Source organism: Neocloeon triangulifer, unplaced genomic scaffold, assembly GCF_031216515.1.
Source record: "Neocloeon triangulifer isolate White Clay Creek 2 clone unplaced genomic scaffold, ASM3121651v1 ptg000008l, whole genome shotgun sequence".
In the NCBI taxonomy this organism is placed as follows: Eukaryota; Metazoa; Arthropoda; class Insecta; order Ephemeroptera; family Baetidae; genus Neocloeon; species Neocloeon triangulifer.
The window spans coordinates 3,156,326-3,178,337 of NW_026775550.1; the positions used below are offsets into that span (position 1 = coordinate 3,156,326).

The 22,012-nt window shown below is 35.5% G+C and overlaps 3 protein-coding genes across 4 annotated transcripts in view; all 3 read right to left on the bottom strand.

Moving 5' to 3' along the window:
* Positions 1-9,744, bottom strand: part of LOC132194779 (espin-like) — a 46,334-nt gene extending 36,590 nt beyond the window's left edge. The window contains exons 1-3 of the mRNA XM_059616273.1: positions 9,659-9,744; positions 6,389-6,491; positions 6,160-6,267 (exon numbers count right to left, since the gene is read on the bottom strand). Of these exons, the coding sequence (XP_059472256.1) occupies positions 6,160-6,258 (99 nt within the window). The 5' untranslated portion in view covers positions 6,259-6,267; positions 6,389-6,491; positions 9,659-9,744. The remainder of the gene's footprint in view (positions 1-6,159; positions 6,268-6,388; positions 6,492-9,658) is intronic.
* Positions 9,745-10,777: 1,033 nt separating this feature from the next.
* On the bottom strand, positions 10,778-16,533 carry LOC132194777 (MAGUK p55 subfamily member 7). Of its 2 annotated transcripts, none has more exons than XM_059616271.1 (12): positions 16,412-16,533; positions 15,644-15,727; positions 15,135-15,442; positions 14,942-15,073; positions 14,329-14,496; positions 14,080-14,276; positions 13,897-14,018; positions 12,713-12,889; positions 12,446-12,648; positions 12,245-12,385; positions 12,008-12,186; positions 10,778-11,953 (listed from the first exon to the last, which is right to left on the bottom strand). In XM_059616271.1, exons 2-11 carry the CDS (start codon positions 15,684-15,686, stop codon positions 12,010-12,012), a joined length of 1,668 nt encoding a protein of 555 aa, XP_059472254.1. In that variant the 5' UTR covers positions 15,687-15,727; positions 16,412-16,533; the 3' UTR covers positions 10,778-11,953; positions 12,008-12,009. The 2 variants fall into 2 exon arrangements, with proteins under 2 accessions (XP_059472254.1, XP_059472253.1); XM_059616270.1 differs by having other exon boundaries at positions 12,713-12,988.
* A 314-nt stretch (positions 16,534-16,847) lies between these two features.
* On the bottom strand, positions 16,848-18,004 carry LOC132194855 (uncharacterized protein C9orf85 homolog). Its single transcript, XM_059616419.1, has 3 exons — positions 17,851-18,004; positions 17,164-17,625; positions 16,848-17,084 (listed from the first exon to the last, which is right to left on the bottom strand). Exons 2-3 carry the CDS (start codon positions 17,591-17,593, stop codon positions 16,918-16,920), a joined length of 597 nt encoding a protein of 198 aa, XP_059472402.1. The 5' UTR covers positions 17,594-17,625; positions 17,851-18,004; the 3' UTR covers positions 16,848-16,917.
* Between the last annotated feature and the right edge of the window lie 4,008 nt (positions 18,005-22,012).

Below are 22,012 nucleotides of genomic sequence, written 5' to 3' on the forward strand. Positions count from 1 at the left end.
TCAATGTAGAGCCAATTTCCATGTTAAGCTTTCAACGTACAAAAGGAGCACAGGCTGGGCTTATGTATTGCAAAAGCCCGAGCTAAATCAAATCTGAGAATTCCACTTTCCCTGATGGTTGTACGTATTATTCAATTACAAATAATTCAGAGCACACGCGATTCTGAGAACGCTGTTTGTATGTATTTGCAGCTCATCCTTTGTGACAAAGTCACTCAACAATGAGTTTAGCAGAAACGCTTCGGGATTTGAAAAGTTCGTGGAATACGCGCAAGTCTGGTCTCAAAGCGGAACGACCTAATGAAAATTACGCAGTATAATATGTTTCCAAACTAAATCAGTCGAGAGGCAGCGTTAATCAAGCTGTTGGTGTGCCGAGAAGGTGTATTAGAAATTGCGCCTTTGAGCTAGGCCAGTGACGTCAACGTACGCAAAATAATCGCATTCATAATTAAGGCAGGCGTGCGAAACGAATTTAGAAAAGTCGCTATCTATAAGCGAGACGAGCGCGCGTTGTGTTGTTATTTTTGACCAGCGACCTGCTCAAATATTGACATTCACGCCTCTTGAAATTTTTAAAGGCAAGATAAACTTTTATGCAATCAGTAAACCAAAAAGTTGAAAACTTTGTAATTAAAAAACGAGATATGACACCTTTCAAGCCAAAGCACAGGTCGGTTGGCAAGGGGTCGTGGATTTATTTGCAAAAAATCAGGTGAAAAGAACACAAAATTTGACGGATTTTGGCGTGGAAAAAACTCGGAAAAGTCAAAAGCTTTCCCGGAAAAACGCTACTGTAGTTTCAACTTAAAAATGGAATATCTCGGGTTCTAATTGAGATACAGAAATGCGGCTAGCACCAAAAATTTTCTTTTTACCTCCTCTTCAATCCTGAGGGGTCAAATAATCCAGAGGTCAAAGGTCAAGGTCATTTTTCAGGGGTCACAAGTACAAAAAAAATTCTAGCAAAAATATGCCACCTTTGATTGGGCTGAAATTTTTTTCTAAGATAGTCCTAACATGTAGGGACAACATATTAAAAATTCAGAATGGCATATTTTTTAGTTATTTTATAAAAAAATCACAAAGGTAAAAAAACGTGAATTTTTTGTATTTTGCCAATGGTCGGATATTGATTTTTGGAATTTTTAAGAAATTTTTTGAAAATTTAGGAATTTTTTGTCAATAAACAAATAAATTTACCCATTTTAGAAACGTACTTTCTCAAAATAAATTTTTGATCATGAGCAAAATGCGAAAAATTCACGTTTTTTTACCTTTGTGATTTTTTTATAAAAAATCTAAAAAATATGCCATTCTGAATTTTTAATATGTTGTTTCTACATGTTAGGACTATCTTAGAAAAAAATTTCAGCCCAATCGAAGGTGGCATATTTTTGCTAGAATTTTTTTTGTACGTGTGACCCCTGAAAAATGACCTTGACCTTTGACCTCTGGATTATTTGACCCCTCAAGATTGAAGAGGAGGTAAAAAGAAAATTTTTGGTGCTAGCCGCATTTCTGTATCTCAATTAGAACCCGAGATATTCCATTTTTAAGTTGAAACTACAGTAGCGTTTTTCCGGGAAAGCTTTTGACTTTTCCGAGTTTTTTCCACGCCAAAATCCGTCAAATTTTGTGTTCTTTTCACCTGATTTTTTGCAAATAAATCCACGACCCCTTGCCAACCGACCTGTGCTTTGGCTTGAAAGGTGTCATATAGAAATTGTTATTTTTAAATTGACGAACGTACATGACCGAATTCCCATTGCCATATCAATAAAAAAACTTTTTACAAATAGTCTGATGGTAATTTTTAGATTCATAAAAACTCAAATTGTGAATGCATTCAAATTGAAAATAAAAAATTTGAAAAAACTCAAATATATTTTACAATCATTTTCAATTTTATTTTAATTATTATATGGTACAAAACGCTTTTGATTTTGAATGTTCAAAAAGAATTGGAGGAAACAAATTTAATAATCTTGAATAATTTTTGAAGTTAAAAATTGATTTAAAAATTGCGCTATCAATCGTTTTATTGCACAGTAATGATCAAAGTTGATATTCACCTTGAAAGTGCGACAGTGAAAAAATAGTTTCGCTCTGTGTCAAGTGGTCATTAGCCCCGTTCTGTCGACACTTTTGCCGCCAAGCTCAGGCGCGCACGCTATTATACGCGCAGCCATTTAATAATTCGCAAGTAATGAGGCCGCTTGATTTATGTGTGCGGGGTGAGCCGGAATCGATTTGGTGGGCGGCCTTTATCAGGCAATGGACACCTGTTCTTTCAGGAGTGCTAGGCTTGAATTGGCGCCTGGTACCTGGAGGCGCCGCCGCCAAACGCCGCAGTGTACGTGCAAGCCGAGTGCCTCTTTTATACGAGACGAGCAACCCGCGACGCTCTGCCAAGAGCCATTCAGCCGGACACCTATACTTTTCGCCCAACTTAAAAGCGGCTTCTCTTTTGTCTATCGTGTTTAATTAAATGTTCTACGAACTTTTTCCCATTACAAAATGCTTTTTTTATTCATCTTTTTTTTATAATAAAAATAGCAAAGTGGTTTGTTATTTCAGTAATTTCGTTGACTTATATTGTTATAAAATAGAATTCCCGACGGGCACGACCTTTCTTGTTTCAAGATAGGCATATTTTCCATCACGCACGGCGAGCAGGTTGCATAAGTTCTTCTGGTCAAGAGAACAAAGCTTGCTTCTAAAATTGTAAACAAATAGAATAGGCAATAAATCTGTATGAAATTTATAAAAATATGAATTTTAAATTTAATTATTAAATCAAGATTGTATGAAATATTCCAAAATTATAGAGACTTTTAATCATTTCCTTACGATTATGAAATAATTTGAAATAAATTTGCAACTAAAAAAATATTTGATCTAGAAATCATTAACATCTTTTTGTTAGAGATCCTTCAAAACTATTAAACTGGCTGAAAAGGTTTTTTTTAGTGTAATTTAAAATGTTTGAGATGTTAAAAAGTTTAATAACCCCCTCAACAAAATTGCAGTTTTTTTTTGCCAGTCCTTAATCGTTTTATTTCAATGTCATTCCATTTTTAAGCTTGCCAGGCAATCAACTTTTAATGGCCGTTTCCAGAAAGTTTTTGTTTTAAAATTGTCCTGACAGGCAGCTGTTCTCGGCGTATGGCCCGTTGTGCTGTTAACTTGTAAAATAAGCGCGGCACATGCACATTTCGCACGTCAATCTAGATATGTTAATGCGTCGTCTGGCCGTAGCGTTTCGCAGCGATGCAAATCATAAAGTTTTATGAATCGCTCACATATCAGGCGCGGGGATTAATTTGCGCCGCTAAAGTTTGGAATTATTATATGGCGCCCTCTCGTTCGTCAGACACGCAAGTTTCAAAATGATTCGCATGATAGAAAATTGTGCAATTCTTTTACGATGTATTTGAACTCATTAGAAGTTTCGACCTTTGGCGTTTGTCCTGAGGGTCGCGTTGCCTCGGAGACGCGAAACGTTGAAATATAATGGTTGCTCATTAGTCAAGTGTCTATTTGCATTGAAAATTGATACCACGAGTGTCTTTTTAAAGTTGAGTCCGACGACGATCAGCTCACGCAAAAGTCAATACACCCCACAAAAATTTATGAAATGAGAGTTTAGTAAAAGTAAAAACTCTAAAATTTAATGATAAGGATGTAGAATATTCATTTTATGAGTATTAATTAAGTTTAAAATATGATTAAAATAATTAAATTTTCAATCCAATTGAATTTAATTTGTTTAACACTCCTTAATTATTAACTAATTGAAAAAAATTGTTATGTTCAATTTGAATACGACATGATTTTTAAGTTGTCATTGAGTTTATTTTATGGCTGAAACAAATTAACTTCAAATTTCAAAATTTGATTTTAATAAGAAGTGCCACTAACATAAAAAAACAATATTTTCTTATATTTTGAATGAATATTGACAAAAAATACCTCCAAAACTGGATATTTTTATGTTTAATCCAAACTTTTAACAAGACAGAAGCGCGTCTTCTTTACTTTAACATACCATTAATGCTAACAATGGCTCAGCATGCAAAGTAAAGAATTAACGACTCGGATGCAAACTTTTCAAACTGGGGCACACAAAGTCCAATTCTCCTTTTGCGCCGTTTTATTTATTCTTCCCCCTTCTTTTTCAAATTATATAACTATAGTTATAACCGCGGAAGTCGTCGATTTAAATGGGGAGAGGATTTGTGAGTAATGATATTGCATGCACGGCCGTATTACTACATTTTTGTATTTTTTATCCACGTGACATTCAACACACGGAAAATTCACAGCAAAAAATCAATTTCAGTCAGAAAAAGCAGCTGCGACAATATTTGTACAAAAAGGAAGGATTTTACTCTGGCCAAGGACGAAGCGACAACTTGTTTTCGGGTGGAAACTTTTGATTGATATGGAAGAAAAGATGTGTATATGCGTGTCTGCTGGAAAAAAAGAGCAATATTTCGAGCACGCACCTCTCAGCCTCTTGTGCAAATGCGCGTGTTGGGAAACTCCTTGGCCGCTGCTTTGAGACCAAAACATGATATTATATGTGATGGTCCCGCGTGCGACCTCGGCACAACCGCGCCTGTAATGGATGGAAAATCAAGTCTGCGACGGATCAAACTCAATTTACTGCCGAGGTGAACACAGTACTTGATTAAAATTGGCTTTTAGCATTCTGGAATTATTAATTGCGCGTCTATTAAGTGTTTTAAGAAGAAATAGAGTCCTCTGGGGAAAATGTAATATTAGATCATAATAGATAGACGAGTTGTTTTCAAAACAAAGGGATGAAAAAGGGTTGACCTAGTTGCAGCGCGGATTCTTTTACTTGATTTTCCCTAAAAAAAAAGGGGGAAATAGCTGAACTGACAATGAAGATATAAGAGAGAAATAAGAATTATGAATTTAAAATGTACTTTCGATCTTGAGATAAAAAAAAAATGCATCTAAGAAACTTTTGACGCTTCAATGGATGTCAAATAATGTCAAAAATTTCCACATGTTTAAAATAATAGATATTACTATTACGGTTATTATTGTAGAAAAAATTCAGCTCTTCTAAATTAATTATTTTATATGTTTTGCTTTAAAACAAATTAGAAACTTAAATTAGTACTTGTGACTAATCGCCCTGACGTGGAATTACGTTCCGAGATAACGAGATATTTGAGAAAAAGCCGGTGTAAAAAAGTTAGAAAAATTCCTGTTGTGATAATAAACAATTTTCGCCCTCAATTAAAATTGTTTATTATCACAACAGGAATTTTTCTAACTTTTTTACACCGGCTTTGTCTCAAATATCTCAAATATGTTGTCTCGGAACGTAATTCCACCTCAAGGCGATTAGTAATTACAATAATTTAATTATTTGCCGTTTTGAGTGGTTTCTTTGGGTTTTAAATTCTCAAAAAATTATAAACTGTCTGGGAAAAACGGAGGAAGACAATGAAATAAAAGCCTTGAAGCTTAAATTTTGTAAAATATGTAAGTAAAATTGCCACATTTCTAAGCTGTAATTTGTCTTCAGGCAAAACAAGGGTTGGTTTTTATCATTCTTAATTCTCACTCGTCCAAGACGTTCGTGTTTTGCACCTGCTGAATAAAACATCGCGCAATTCGGAAGGCGCGTTTCCTCTCCGCGGGGGGCTATAAATAGGTGCTAATTCCACTCGAACCCATTCATGGAACGGAAAATTCACGCCCGCCGCTTTTCCATCAGCCGTCAAGGCCGTGCGCTATTTATGATCTGTTCCTCCTTTTATTGCCACAATCAGCAAATGGGCAGTAAAACATCACGGAAACGCGACGTTAATGGAAACTCCTTTTTTCCCTCTTATTACTCATTCGTGTTCACCGTTTCCTTATTTTTATATGAAAAATATCGTTGAAAAGAAGTTTCACAGGAGAAAGACTCAATCAATCCAATAAATTGATAAAACTTTCTTTCTTTCTCCGAGCGCAAGTGGTGTTTTCAACACTGAGTACTTTTCCACGTGCTTAGTTGTTTGTGGTGCGGTCACGCGACAGACGTACGATGAAAAGAAAGAGCTTTTCTATAGATTTCGCCCTTGACACCCTCTCAGAATTAACACATGTAATGGCAAAATTGGTGCTCACTTCTTTGATGGCGGGTTCGCTGATGACCTGGACGCTGCTGATGGCGCCACGTGGCCTCGCCTTCCACACCGAATTATTTTGATTTGGTGCCGGCGACATTGTGATGGGCTGCGAACACAGTTTTTTTATGTTTTCGATACAGCAAAATCGCTAATCGACCCTTTTGTTCGACGAGAAGCATGCAAAGAAGGAAGGTTAGGGAATAAAAAGTGAGATAATTTTCTCGTACCTTGAATGACCTGACGATCGGAGATAAAGCTTCAAAAGACTCGTAACATGCACCTGGCCCTCTCGTAGTGCTGCCAAACACATGTGTTTGCGAATGAGAGCGACTGAAACAAAACAAAATTAAAACCGTAACAAGTAATTTCGATTTTATTTGCTGTTACAATTCCTCACTTTGTCATTTTGATAAAAAAAAATGAGTTTAAATAAGAAAAAGGGATATTTTTACTAAAATATATTATTTAACCAAAATTTTATTCTCAGATATGTCGGTTTGGTCACCAAAATTGAGTTAATAATACCGAATTCCATACAAGATTAAAATTTATGGAAATTTGAAAATCTTCCCATGAGACAAAAATTACTTTTTAAAGGCTAGTTTTCTTTTTTTTTAAGAACTGCATTTAGTTTGAAAATTAGTCTCTAAAGAAATGAAAAATTTTGTGGTTGAATTTCACGATCGAGGGTTGATTCAAGGTGATTTGATGCAATCCCAAAACATATCATTTACCCGAAAAACCAACCGAAAAATAATTTAGTCTTCTCTCGACCACCGCCAAGAAAGGTACGCTCAAAACACACGTTTAAATATTCTGACCAAATTTATTGTAAGAAAATTTATGTTTTTTGAAAATATTTTAGAATTAAATGTCAAATTTTGTGTTAAAAATTATTTTCTGAAGAAATGTTAGTTTAGATAATTTTTCACGGAAAATTGTCAATTTGAAAGAAAAATCATTTTTGAAAAAAGATTTATTTTTGTACTAATTTTTGTCAAAATGTTTTCACAGCTCACGAAATTATGGCTGCAGCCGAAACATGTAGAGCAGGATATTGTTTTTCTGAAACAATAAACAACTCACAAAAACCCATCGAGGAAAAGCCGATTTTCAATTCAAATCACCACCACAAATGAAAAATTATTTTACATCCAAAAAGTAAGGTGACTGAAATTTTTTATGAGTCTTTCTAAGTGAATTATACGTAGACCATAAATGCGATAGGTTGGACAGTAAAATCCATACAGAGCTGCATGAAAATGCAAATTTGTCTGATGAGAATTTCAATTTCCCCGAGCTGCGTGCTACAACAATATCGCCACCAACCCTCTTATACACTTTTCTCAACGTGTGGATAAACCTGCTTTATCAGTTTAAAAATTCTCCTATGAATAATTCATCTAAATGTGGAGCTAATAGAACTTCTGAAATGATTTTGAGTCTAAGCAGTGTGAATAATTTACTAAAATCACGATGAATTGATAAAAATGACATGTAAATGAGGGGAAAACGTGATTATTTTGCTAATATTGTATGCAACTGTGTGATGCACTTTCGCTGCAGAAGACCCTGAAAATAAACAATCGCGCGCGTGCAGTAAATAGGATTAATTAGGTTTTTATTTTATGCTAAAAGCTTAAACGAAGAAGTTACAGGAATAATTCTGCACGTGTGTTTGTTTCACGCGTTGCAAAGCAGCAGTGGATATGTTTGCCGCATTGCTCGAGTTTTAATTAAATTATATACGGCGTTAGCGGCACCCACCATACACGAGAACTAATTAGAATAGTTTTGACTAGTATGTCTAATGAACGCTGCGGTTGCTGGGTCATGAGCACACAGAATGATATTGCCACGTAATTAGAGAAAACGTTGATGTTCTAGAAATTAAATTAAATCAACAATTAAAGTAAAACACTGATAATTTTCATGAATTATGATAATCTTTAATGAAGAAAAATCTTTGAAATTGTTAAACGTGTATCAATTTATTTTCCATTATTTAAATATATGCATTGAAAAAAATTATGAATAAAAAAAAATTATAACTTCAGATATAGAGAGATTAACGAATTGAAATTGACTTGAATTTTGTTTACATATTTTGTGCATATCTATTAATTTTAACACTTTCTTCGTTCATTTCTTAACTTCTGTCTATTTAAACAAAAATATATTAAAAGTGTTTTAATTACTTTAAATTATTCTCAGCTTGAAGTTGATTTCAAGAAATCGTTTAGTAAATTCTCTCTCCCGTCAAAATCTGTTTATTTCTGGCCCCTTATTGTTATTGCCGGACACACACGTCAAAGCCGGTGTGGCGTGATCGCGGACTGTTCTCTCTGCCAGGTGCAAATTAAATAAGTAGCCAGATTTTCTAAAGCTCTAATTGGGCAAAATATCTGTTGATCTTTTTCATCAGCCGTACTTTTCCATTCGCACTTCCGCCCGCCCCTTGGTAACTAAATGATGTGTGATTTGGGAATCGCATTAATATTTAATTTGTTTCAAGATAGAAATTATTTCCATTATAAAAATATCTTAAAAATTCCTGAATGTGCCTTCTGGTTATTTCAATTTGCATCGACTGTTTTTCCCACGGCTCGGGAAAAAGAAATATTTTTGCCAAACTTTTTCAGCGTTGGCGTGATAAAAAGAAATTCTCTTAACTCTTGATGGCCAAATTCTTTTCGTGGCGTCTTCAGATATGGAAAAATGAATTCTGCAGTGTTACTGTGACACCTGTCATAAGTCATAATCACGCAAACGTTTTTCTTTCTTTGGAAAAATATGAATAAAGGAATACAAAGAAGCAAAAAGTGATCAAATAACAATACAAACTTCTCAATAGCTTAATTTTTTTTTAATTATTCCACTTTTTTAAATCTTTCTGTAATTATCGAGAGAAAAAAGCAAACACAGAGCGTGGAGAGTATTATTGATAATTATAATTTACAAAACTACAAACCCAATCGAAAAAATATATTGTATCTATTTATTTTAATTTGATTTTAAAAAATATTTAAAAGTAAATCCAACAATTTCTGTATTTTATATTAATATCAAAATAAAAAATACCACGTTGAATGTTTTAAATTAAAAATTTTCAATTATTAAAATATTATTAATAATTTTTTAAGTAAATTATAATTAAAAAGTTTTTAATTTAATGTAAAATGTATTTTAAATATTAAGTTTATATTTTTTATAAAGAATTAATACTAACTACAAATATTTTTCACTTTTGATTGCCAGTAATTATTATGTAGATTTCTGAAGGCAACGCGTTAAATATCTAAAGAGGTTCAAACTTTTTTGTTACAATTTTAATTTTTTCTTTTTTATATTCTTTAATTAGTTTGTAAAAATGAACAAAACAATAAAATTTAAATTTTGATTAACAATATTAGTAAAACAAATTCACAAGCAACGCTTTTAAATTAATTCTGACATGGCAAATTTCACCTGAAAGAGTGAATTATTCTTAATGTTACCGAAAGGGCGGTCGAGACTGCGTGGTGCTGCGAGCCACGCTGACGACTTTGAGTTCGTTCGGCAGAAGAGGCCGTCGTTCGGCCGCCGGTCTGATGATGACGAGACGATGAACTCGCGGCCTGCTGGGGTGTCGACGTGACTTTCATCTGGTGCCAAAGACCACGCGCGAGGGATCGAAGTTTGTTCTTCCCTCCAGAGGTGGTGGAAAACACGATTCGCTGCGGAGAAAACGCTTACGTTCGTCAGCCACGAGCGACTCTCGCGTGTGCCCAATTTGTTTCGCCACACACATGTGAGAGGAACGAAAAGTTGCCCTGCTGGCGTGAGCACCAAGAACCACCCCTAGCAGGCGCGCGCGCACTCTTTACCACCCCAAATTTCCTGCAATGCAAAATACTATACCGAAAAAAAATCCACAGATAAAAAGTAACTAACGCTTGGCGAAACCTGTTCTTAGCTCGTGAAAAATGTTTCGAATTGTTTATATTAGTGGAAAACAATTAATATTTAGTCGCAAGTTTTTATTTTTAAGCATTGGCAAATTTATCGGAAAATATGTCTTTTGTAAAATAATGATGAATTTTGTTTGAATTTCATACAATATGTAATTTTCTGCACTTTAAAAGATTAAAAAAACGATTCAAATTAAATTAATTTGGTTTCAATATGATAAAATTACAAAACAAACTTTCTTCAAGTTTAAATTCAAAGACTTTTTGTTTATTCTGGCATCATTATATTATAATGTAATCTTCATTTGTCTTTTTTTGTTAAATACAAATCAAATATGGAATTTTAAATACATGGTTCATTATTAATTCAACTCCAGCTTACAAAGACTTAATAGTTCAGGGAATTTTTGTTTAACTTTCGCGATCAATTTGGAAGCTCTCGGATTCTGAAAATGCACCGTTGGAAATCAAAAGTGCTGTCGGTTTTGATTCCACAAAATACAACTTTTGCGCCAAATATGCAGACCCATCAGAATTTCCTCGAGAACTCGTCTAAAAATTCAGTACTGATGAAAAAGATGAACAGCAAATTGTTCTCAAATTTCCGGAGTGTACATTGAGTAAGAAGGATTTACTTGTGGAAACTTCTTTTTTGTTAAGCAACGATTGTTCCTCTCTCTCTTTATGTCGATAAAATATAGATGGTCTACATATTTTACAATTAATTAACATGACTTGTTATAACAATTCAAAAATATATGATACACTTAGGCAACAAATTATCGTTAGGGCTTGTCTTACTTGATTATAAAAATGGTAATTTTTACACGTTAGAGTTTTTATGTTCATCGTTATTTTTATACCTTTTCGCGTTCATTACAGGGAAAGCTTTTAGTTGATTATAATTCCTGAATGTCCATTTAGTTTAGTAAATCATCAGTTAATGGCAACCAAAGACAAAAGTCCAACACAAAAAATGCACAAAATCTTTGGTTAATACTTTTTAAATAGCGCTCATTTGGACTAGGAGTAATATAATTTATTATTTTACAATTTTTGGATTCTGCGAATAAGTTTCTCTTTCTTTCAACAGGAAGACTACTCATTTATAAAAAGAGTTACTCACTTGGTATCGAAGTGACAGAAGACGGGGCAGAATCGGGAATGAGCGCCGCTGATCGATGGGCTCTTTCACAGTTGCTAACTGACAAACAGCATTGTGGACACTACTGATTACATGAAATAAGACTCGAAAACAGCTCGCTCATTCAAAATTCAATCTGCTTAACACTTCAGGTATAATTTCAATGGTGACAGCACCAAATTTTAAGCGCTCAAGGTTTTGAAAAATAGCAACAGGAAAATAGAGTCAACACATAGTGCTCGGAATCCAATTTACAGGAATTGATCCAATCTATTTTCTTACAGTTTTCTTCGAATTTCCTATAGATTGAACAAAAAAAGTTTGATACCACCAGTTTACAAAATATATTCATAAATTTGCTGATTTTTATTCACACATGGCTCTAAAGGTCATTTATGTTTTGCTGCACCAGCGGCAGGTGCTTTTTTCAACTACTTTTTAATTATTTTCCACAATTATTGATGCTCTCCTTGAGGATGGACTTTACATTTTATCAATCTGATACACCAGAGACTCAAAAGTGAAGAAGCCCTATACAAAAAATTAAAGCGAACCGATTACAGGTTGTAAACAAAAACAGTCTAGTTTAAAGCCAAGAGAAAAAGCACTTGGACACTTGCTTTGGATTAATGGAGGATCAAAGTCACGCCATGATTTGCTTCCAGTGGCAGTGATGCAATTCGGTTGAGATCAACAGTCTGGAGGAGAAAGGAAATGAAAATAGGGAAGGAAGTCAAAAATAAATTAACTACCTCTACTGCACCCAGCTCGCAGGCACCCACAGGGGCTCTGTTTCTAGCGTCTGGACTGCACGCACCATTTGTTCGAAGGCTACAGAAAGGTCGGCGTTTTCGATGACTTCGTCAAACCAATGTCCGTACAGGAATTCAATCCTAGCTGCACTGCGCTCGATTTCTTCAAATTCTTCGTCCTGATAAAATAAATTATCCTTGTTAAAGCATAATCAAATTCGTGTCCATTAATTTTACCGTGAATCCTCTCGAATTTGCTTCGTCGAACGTTGACCTGGCGTATGCTTCGTGTCTCGTTTCTTTGAGAACATCGAATGAAGGTGGTTTAATATAAACCACAAACGGTTTGATCTCGGCAGTTCTCAACATCTTGAGAGCCTATAATTCAGATTTTAATTAGTAAAAACTGGTTGTTTTAAAAAATGACGTAAAATATACCTGATAATGAGGGTTCAGTATGCAAACGTAGCCAGCATTTATTATAGATTTGACACTATCTGCGGAAGTACCATAAAGATTGCCTTTGTATTCACCGTGCTCGAGGAATTTCCCCGCAGCAATATCTTCTTCCATTTTTTCTCGACTCACAAAGTAGTATTCTTTACCATTGATTTCTCCATGTTTGATTGGTCTGGTTGTAACTGGAATTAAATTTAAAGCAATTAAGTAAAATTTATTTGATGTTTTTCAAATTGCGTTTCATACATGGTATGGTAGTTTTGAATTTTTCAGGATCGAGGGCCATGAGTCTCCGTTTCAACTCGTTGCGGCCAATCCCAGGCGGCCCGACAAGAACGACCGGCCTATGCAGCCCCGGTCTGGGGTACAGTTTTGCGACCTCTTCGTAAGTGGCGATTTCTTCCCGGTCAAAGTCGTCGTTCTCTGCAGTTGCATACATTATCTTTTTAGTTCTGGGTTTTGAGGCACACCTTGGGGATTTTGGGGACTGACATCCTGGCAGGACTGAAAGAGAACACAGACCTGTGGAAGAAAATTTAGTACATTGTAAATTAGTCTGTCTCTGTCTCGGCGCTCGGGTTTGCTGTCTGTCCAACTTCCTTTCTCATTTAGTCTAGAAGAAAGCAGACCTTTTAGCAACGGGATTCACAAAGAATAATATATTCCCAAAGGTGAGAGATAGATCAAAAAACGCATGCGATTCTGTGCAGTGAGGGTGAGGAATGTATCACTTTTTGAAAAAAGACAAAATGTATAAAAAATGTGCGATGTGTCAATGGAATGCTGGAAATTCTTTGATTCGATTTTCTGTGAGTTTTGTGTTGTCTGTAATCAGTATCATGGCCCAGAAAAGCTGTGATTTTATGGTGTTTAGACAATAATTAAAATAATGTATCTTGATGAATAATGATATTTTTGATCAAATGACAATCTCGTGTGCTATATACGTATAATCTTGAGAGAAGAAGAGTCAGGAGGAAACATTCCACAAATTCATTAAGCTTTGTGTTGTAATGCTGCAGAGCACCTCAGCTTCAAAGATCAAATAATTTACTTCAGGCACAAGTTGTGTCCCATTGACTGGGCTGGACAAAAAAAAAAACAAGTTCGCCCTGACATTAGTTAAGTGATAATATTTGTAAAAAAAGCTACTGTGGAGTAAATAAACAAAAATTACACTTTGGCAAAAAGCAGTTTTGATTCATTTACTGAGACTGCAACTTGCCTGGCTGTTTATGATTTTTATACACACACAAGTATAGGACATGCTGAAACTGCAACTGCTGAAATCAGAGCAGAAGTTTTTGCTAAAAAGGGGCAGGCTGAAGGGGCACCACCACCACACCATTATATGCTCTCAAAAATTGACTCATCAGATAAAATAATCGTTAGTCAGGAACATCTAGACGAGTGCTCGAAACTCCACTTACCAATGTTGGCAACATCGATTCCTTTTGAGGATCTCTCGTGGACGATTCTCTTTTCTTGAAGCGCTCTGCTCGGAATCAAACCGGCTCGCATGTTGCGGTCATTTTCTTTTCGAGCTTGCCACCTGTTAAAAAGAAAAAATCTTAACATTTTATATTTAACATTTCTTTTTTAGGTGACAGTACCAATAAGCATCATCCTGGCTGACAATGTGTAAAATATCTCCTTTATCAAAATCCAGGCCTGCTTCTTTGCAGGGGATGTAAGGGTCGGTGGCAGCTCTGTAGTCAAAGTGAGCCCGGACCCTGACCTTGCTCTCCCGTAAGTTGCCTTTGGCGTCTGCAGGAACCAGTTTAAATGTGATTGTACCTTCGGAATTTTGCTAAACAAATACAAAAGTCAGATTTAGAATTAATTCCATGATTCCCACAAACCAATATTTGGAGGACGTCATTCGGAGTTTTTCCCTCTGTGCTCATGTTGTTGACCTCGATGACCTCGTCGCCAACGTGGATCAAACCGGAGCGGTCCGCTGCTCCGCCATGCATGATTCTCGCAATCACAATCTTGCCAGTTTCCTCGTCCGTCTTAATCGTGGCACCCTAAAATTCCAATAAGTTGAGCAAATTTGTTCGAAGATTAAGTTTAGCACAAAAAAGGAAAAAAAAATTAAAAACAGTCAAAGCCAAAGGTGCAACAGATGTTCTTGTTGAGCTGCTTAAAAAATCAAACAGAAACTCGGCTGAGAGATGGTCTATGAAGACAACAGGAAGAAAGAGGTGCGGATCACAAAGAAAAGAAGCGGAAACTTCCTAAGAAAATTGCTCTAACATCACATCCGTCTATTATTGGATTCCTTCCAGACATGCCAACAAAAAGGTGCTTGCTTTATTCTGCTAGCACTTACCACGATTGGCTCGGCGCTTTTAGCGCCCTCCTGAGCAAAAGCAAAGATCAAATTTTATTTACATAAAAATTTAACCGTATTGCATTATCTTATTGAAATATCAATTGCACAGCAATGTTTAAGGTTAAAAATCGACTAACCAGTGGTTCGTTGCTCTTCACGAGTTGAACTATCTTTATCGTTTCCTCTTCCTCGTCAATGTCGAACGGCACTTCAGGTAGAATAGGATAGTAATCTTTCTGTGCAATGCAATCATGAGCATACAGCAGACCCTGGAAACGGCAAAAGTTTTTTACTCATGGAAATTTATAAATAAGTTTAATTTATTTGTACCTGTACATGTGGTGTTTGGAGCAAAGTGAGCAACTCTTGGCTGTTCTGCCGGCTGTCCCAAGACTTCTTGGGCTGCTCAATCAGGGGCAGCACGTCGGCGAGCGCCTCGAGGGCCGCCTGCACAGAGCTGTTGACGACGGGAATGAAACGGCCGTCCCTGCTGTTGGTGCTGGCCAACACCTTGTTGTGGATGTGCACGAGGGAGTGCAGCTCCGGCTTCTGCAGCAGCTCACTCAGGAAGGCAAACTCCTCGGTGCACGGAAGGTCATCACGAGATTCTTCAAGGGTGACCAGCAAACTTGATAATGCTGCAGCAGAACAAATAATTAGTTTTGACAAAAATTCAATAAAAATATTTATATAGATCTGTTTTATGAAATCAAAGAGTACAAATTAAAATCAGATCAATAAGCGTATTTTATTGAAAATCTTATAGTCATGACAGTATTTAGAGCAAATCAATAGCGAATACTGGCCATGAAAATTTAATGATCGTATTCTGTTTTTACCTGGGTCCCAATTCCTGTTCTCCATGACGAGGGCCGAGCTCATCTATCCCACAAATAATTCACTAGCCAGCCTTTGGGGCAGGGCTGAAAAAACACATACATGAGTAAAAAGAAGCCAAACAATTGCTGACAAAAAAAAGAGTCGGCAGTGGAAGTTCTTTGATCACCGAGGGTACAATAATTGCTCAAAAAAAATTACAGTGGGTGAAAGCAGGGAAATATTTACTCTATCTCTTCTTTTATTACTTTCACAATACAAAATAAAAAATAATCAAAAAAATATTATTAATAAATCTCAGAATTCAATTTTGATTTTATCGGATTTTAATACATTGACTGTAAAATCAATTTTTAAAGAATTGTAGCAAAAATAACACTTTATTTGCAAATTATGTTCAGTCTGCAGACCAAAAAAACAAATAACAACCCCCTGATAAGTGACAGGACTCGCGAGCCGATGAAACGTTGTTATTGATTGGTCTTTTTTCTCGTTCAAAGTGACTCGATTGGCACGAACGCTCGCCATTCTCTCGCAGCGAACTTCCGGTTAACCTTTGAGGAGTGTTAGAATTTAATAAAAGAGGCCTTTTCTCCACAAACTGGCCGTGAATAATGGAAAAGGCTCAATACTGCAGTATTTTTATGGTCACTTAACCAAGGGTGAAATTCGCCCATCAAAACAGACCGACCTGGGCACGTGCGAGCCGCTGGAACGAGTGAAATTCGGGCGAAAAAGTGATAAAAGCACATTCCGAGAATAAAACTCACCCAGTTTTAGGTTCTTCGATGCAGAAATCCGCGATTAATCAGCAATTTGCGGAGCGCACCCCAAAATTTGACACTAGGGTTGCCATTTTTATTTTCAACGTGCGCGACATCTGTGAGTTGAGGCAGGAACCACCACCAAGGCCGAGGTACCCCACCTGGCCCATGGGCGGCTCGTGCACCAGGTTTTGCAAAATTTATCCAGATTTTCATGCAAATAATTTTAATTATTTTATCAAAATAAATTTAATCGGTAAAATGCTTAAAATTAGGGCAGAAATTTTTGTCGCAAGATCTCTTCTTTTCATTGAACATTATTTATTTTCATTTTAATTCATTTAATTTCTATTAATGAACTATCAATTAAATGATTATTAAAATACATTTAAAATTGCACTATCCAATTAAAATTGCAAAATAAATTACTTAGAGAATAAAAGAATCCATATTTTTCAAGGGTTAGAAAAAAGTTTAATTTTTTTTTGCCTTTAAAAAACATTTAAATATTATTAATCTTCCGATTCCTCCTCATCACAGTCATCAAGATCAGAGTCAAAGTCATCATCACTGAAGTCTTCGTCGTCCTCTTTATTCGCCGCCAATTTCAGCTCATTTAATTTTGCCTCTAAATCGTCCTTAACATGCTCATGTTTCTTGTCCGGTTCGTCCGATATTTCTAAAATAAAAAACATTCATTTAAAAAAGACCAATAAAACAGCAAAAAATCTATAAAACTTAAAAAAAATAAATAATACCTTTCTTCTTATTGGCCAAGTATCGGAGAAAAGTTCTCCGTTTCCTCTCAGGCAGGGTTTTCAAGAGCTGCTGCATCTCGTTGTCCAGCTTGGTCTGGTCCTCCTCAACCTCTTCGATTGCAGTCTTCTTGCCGCACTTGGGACACATCTTGGCCTCTCTGGCGCAGGGAATGCAGTAGGTGTGGTACGAGTGCTTGACGGTCTTTTCCAGGCACTTTGGACACTTGGCCGGGGCCGTCAGCGGCTTGTACTTCTTGTACTTGATCTTCCACTCGATGACGCCCTTGCAGTGCTCGCACACGTTCACCACCTGCAGCCTGTTGATCTGCAGGTTCTTGGGCGTTTTGTCGTACTTGTCGTTCTTGAAGACCGACGTGTTTTTGTACTTTTGAGCTCGCGTTCGAGACCCGTTTCCTCGCTGCGTACTCATGACGGAAGTTTGCTCGTTTTCAGGATATTTCTCTGTAAATAGTGAAATTATTCACATTAGCTAAGAAATTTTAATCTAGTTTACGTTGCTTGAAAGGAAAAATATGAAGAATGAGAATGCAAAAGAATATCAAAAGGCCGAGGACGGAAATAAAAATTTTTAAGCACTGATTTTTCACAAAGGAAATCATTGAAATTGTGATTTTAATGCCTTAATTTTTTACAAAACATGTTCTGCGTCATTAAAAAAACACTTACCGGGGAATTTACTTGAAGATTGTACGGAAAATGTAGATTTTCTTCACGTGGAAATAAACACATGTGTTTTTATTTACATTTGGAAAGTTTGGAGTTCTCCGATCCGATTGGTCAGTTTCCTCAGAACTCCATCGATCGAGTTGCATTCAAAATTTGGCGCCAACGGCACGAGATATAGAAGCTCGGAGCTTATTTGTAACAACTTTTCCAACTTTTATTATTTTGTTGTTTTCTTTCCAAATAGTTACATCAAATTATTTACATTCAATTGTTTAAAACAAATTCATATTGTTATAGAAAACCATTGTTGAAGTGTCGGTTTTAACTTGCATGATTCAAATTTCGTAAGAGATGAACGAGGAACTGATTCTGCAGAAGCGTTCCGAGGGCATGCGGCTCATGATTGAGTCCAAACTTGACGACTTGGTGGCCCTTTCGGAAATTATAGCCACAGAGGCATAAATTTCAATTATTTTATTAAATCTTTACAAAAAAAAATTCTTTCAGGTTATTAGATTCAAACCTGGCCCTGACTGCTACACATTCATTCAGCGCTTGTTGGAAGCCATGATCAGGACTGAAGAAGCCATCAGTATTCCTTTTTTTTATTGATTTTTAATTTGTAAATTATCATCTTCAGAGGCCTCTCCTAAAAATGAAGGAGGCCAGGGAAACGAGGCCAGAGTTTCCAGCTCAATCAAACCTCACATTTTGGACTACTACATGAAGGAGAGTCTGGATAATTACTTCAGGAGTGGCCTCAAGAAAGTAATTGATCGGATTTTATTTATTATTTTTATTTTAGTTCAAGATAATCTTGCCCGCCTGTAACCTTTATTTTTATTATAGAAGACCACTATTTTTTTATTTCTTATTTTTTATATATTTATTTTGATTAATTTGCTGAGAAATTTAAGCATTGCTTATTTATTATAATAAATTATTTTCTAGCATTCTTTAAAATGGATGAAATTTTTTATTTAAATAATTTTTTTTATTCGCAGCCGCTTCCGAAAATTCCGGGATGTGACGGTTGCCTCGATGTTGCTGAGGAGGACGCAAAGAGTTTGGCGCCAAATGGCGAACGTCGTCGTTGCAACACGGTCGACGACGTTTTCAGCCACCGTGCCTCTTCACTCGCTGACCTCAGTGACCTTCCTTGGGAACATCGCCAGACCTGGCACTCTCTGGTCCTCCACAAGAGCTTATCTTCACATGAACTTCGTGAACCACAACCAAACGATGACAACGACAAAGGGTCCCAGGTCGACGTTGAGGAGCTGACCGTCCATCCCTTGTATTTGTCTCCGATCGCGGAGAGTTCGGACGAGGATGAGGTTTCGGCCCCGCGGCTCGGTGTTGATTCCGATGTTCCTGCGGCTCCTCCTTCGTCTCCAAGACCTGAGGACAATGCAGCAGAAAATTGATTTCAACCAAATTTGGCAAATTAGATAATAATCTAACAACAAGTTTGAGGGCTGCGTTTCATTTTTATTTTGAAAATTAAACAAACAAAAAGTTAAGAACTTTAAGAATTATTATAAATATTTTTTTAATAAATTATTTAAACATAAGAGCAATATACATTAAAAGAATATTTTAAATCAAACGGGAAATAGATATTTTGGAGATTTTCACGATGAAACCAAACACGATGCTGATTTCACGTTCTATAATTAAAATATAGTCAGACTAGTCAAGTGCCATACAAAAGATGGTACAAAAAAGTCACTAAAATAACTACATTGAATGTGTTTTACTTACTGAACATTATTTTTTTTTTAAATAATTAATTAGCATAATTGATTAACTGTCATCGGCATTTGACTAATTTAGTTTTGGGCAACAAATATTCAGGTAATTTGGAGTAAAATCAATTATGTTGTTTTATGCTTTTTATTTCAAATGTTATTTTGAATTTAATAAAAACAAAACATGAATATTATGCGTTAATTGCTTTTAACAATCAAAACTTCAACAAATTAGACAAAGTGCGTTTCATATTCTAAATTTTTCAATCTGTACTTTTTAAGTGCATAATTTATACTAACTGAATTTCGATTTTAGTAAAATAATGTATAATAATATCCTTTTTTTAAATATGAGAGAAAATGGGCATACAATAAGAGATTTGTGATTCAAATAAAGAGGTAATTCTTCTTAAAAAATTATTTTAAAATCAAGATCAGCTTGCTTCTCAATTATTATTATTATCATATCTTTTTTTTGACAATATCTTCATTGAAAGTCTCCTAATGTGGCCAAAAAGGCAAGGTTAAATTGTGTGAAGTTGTGTAAATAACAAAAGCGCGGCGATTAAAGTTAATTAAGGGAGCGCGTATAATTGGCCATAAGAGGTGGTCAAACAAAGAGTGGACGGATGCACATTTCACCCTGCCGACCGGCGCACACACCCCGACCCTTGACCTTAATTTATAACCGTGGCGGCAAACACACACGTAAGTAATAGTTATACGTGCAGTGCACGCAGACTGCCGCTGATTATTTATTGCGTTATTCGCCTCTGAAATTGTTTAATTAATAGTTAGGGTGATATCAAAATGCGACCATAAATTCTCTCCTTCTGTGTAATTTGCCACAAACAAGAATGACTCTCTCTCGGTGGTGGGAATGTATATTTTTTCCTTATGCCTATAATTATCGAGTGCGCCACACAAATATACTTTTTACTCTGATGCTCGCGCGCAGGCCGTTTCACAAAAGGTAAAGGAAAAATTGCTAGGTTCATTTTTTTCACGTATCGAGTAAATCATATTTGTTTCTAATTATAATGTGCGAAATTATACGACGTTGCGATTGTGAAAATTTATTGCGAATTGTTGCGAATTTAATCGGTTCTTGTGTCTACGTTTTGTAAAATCTGTGCATTGACGCAGCTTGTTTCTGACTTATTGAACTTACTGATCAGTTACTGATGAAGCTTTATTAAAATTCTTTCTACAGAAAACTGGTTAAAAAGTAAAAAAATAAATACCTAAGAAATACTCTAAAAAAAATATTAACATTTAATGTTGAAATTCTCAACTAAATCTCTTTTAAATTTAAATTATAATTAGAGTAGGATTTTGAAACAAAAAAATTAAATTTCCTGTAACAAAAAATTCAAACCAATTTTATATAAATTTTTTAGTATGAAAAAAAAATTTTGAAATACAATATTAAAAATAGTTTATTGTTTTATCTTAAATATTTTTTTTATTTCTCTTCGACTCTTCGTCAATAAATTTATGTACTCATATCATTAACAAGAGTCTGTATACTAATTGCACGTAACCATTTACAAAACAAAAATTTAGAGCATATAATTACTGATAATTAGTGTTTTCGTTGTCCCATGCGCGTTTCGTTTTTAAAATTGAGAAGGCACTCTGTTGCATGGCTAATGTTGCTGCTAAAACTTATCAAAAATACGACAAGCTGTAATACGGACAGGTAGTCGTTATAATTTTATATTTTTCGACTGCAGTGTTACTATTTTATTATACACAAAGACCACCGGTGTGGCGCAGAGAGAGATTGAAATGCACGATAATTCATTCATCGCTCATTCATATGGATATGACGCCGCGGTGAAATTGAGACTGCTGAATTAATTTTACGACAGTATGCCGTGATAAAATATAATATTAATATTATAAAATTTTTCCCAAACGACGCAACGCTGCGGCGCGTGATGGATATTTGTGTGTGTGTGTGCGGGTGTTTGTGCCGCACAATAAAAAGTGTTCAAAACCTCGTGTGAATATGAGATTATGTATTTTATATTTATGCCCCTCTCGCGCGCTCACAAAGTTTACAGAGAAGAGGGTAGCGCGAGCAGATTTTTTTTATTGTGTTTTTATTCGGCGCAGCTCAAAATGAAATTGGCAGTAAAAGAGAGCAGAAATTAAATAATTCACGCAGCTCTGCTTCCTTCCCGCTCTCTGACGAGAAAAATGCGCTAAAATTCTAATTTGGAAAACGCACGCATAGCTCTCATTTCATCGCGTAAAACGTACATATTTTAAAGGAAACACAGAGCAGACCAAAAAAGGTTAGAGAATAATAGTTTATTTTTTAAGAAAAAATACCATTCTTCTCCAGCAATTAAAAAACTGTTTTTAATGTGTTTTAAGAAGTTTCTTTAATTAAAAAACTTGAG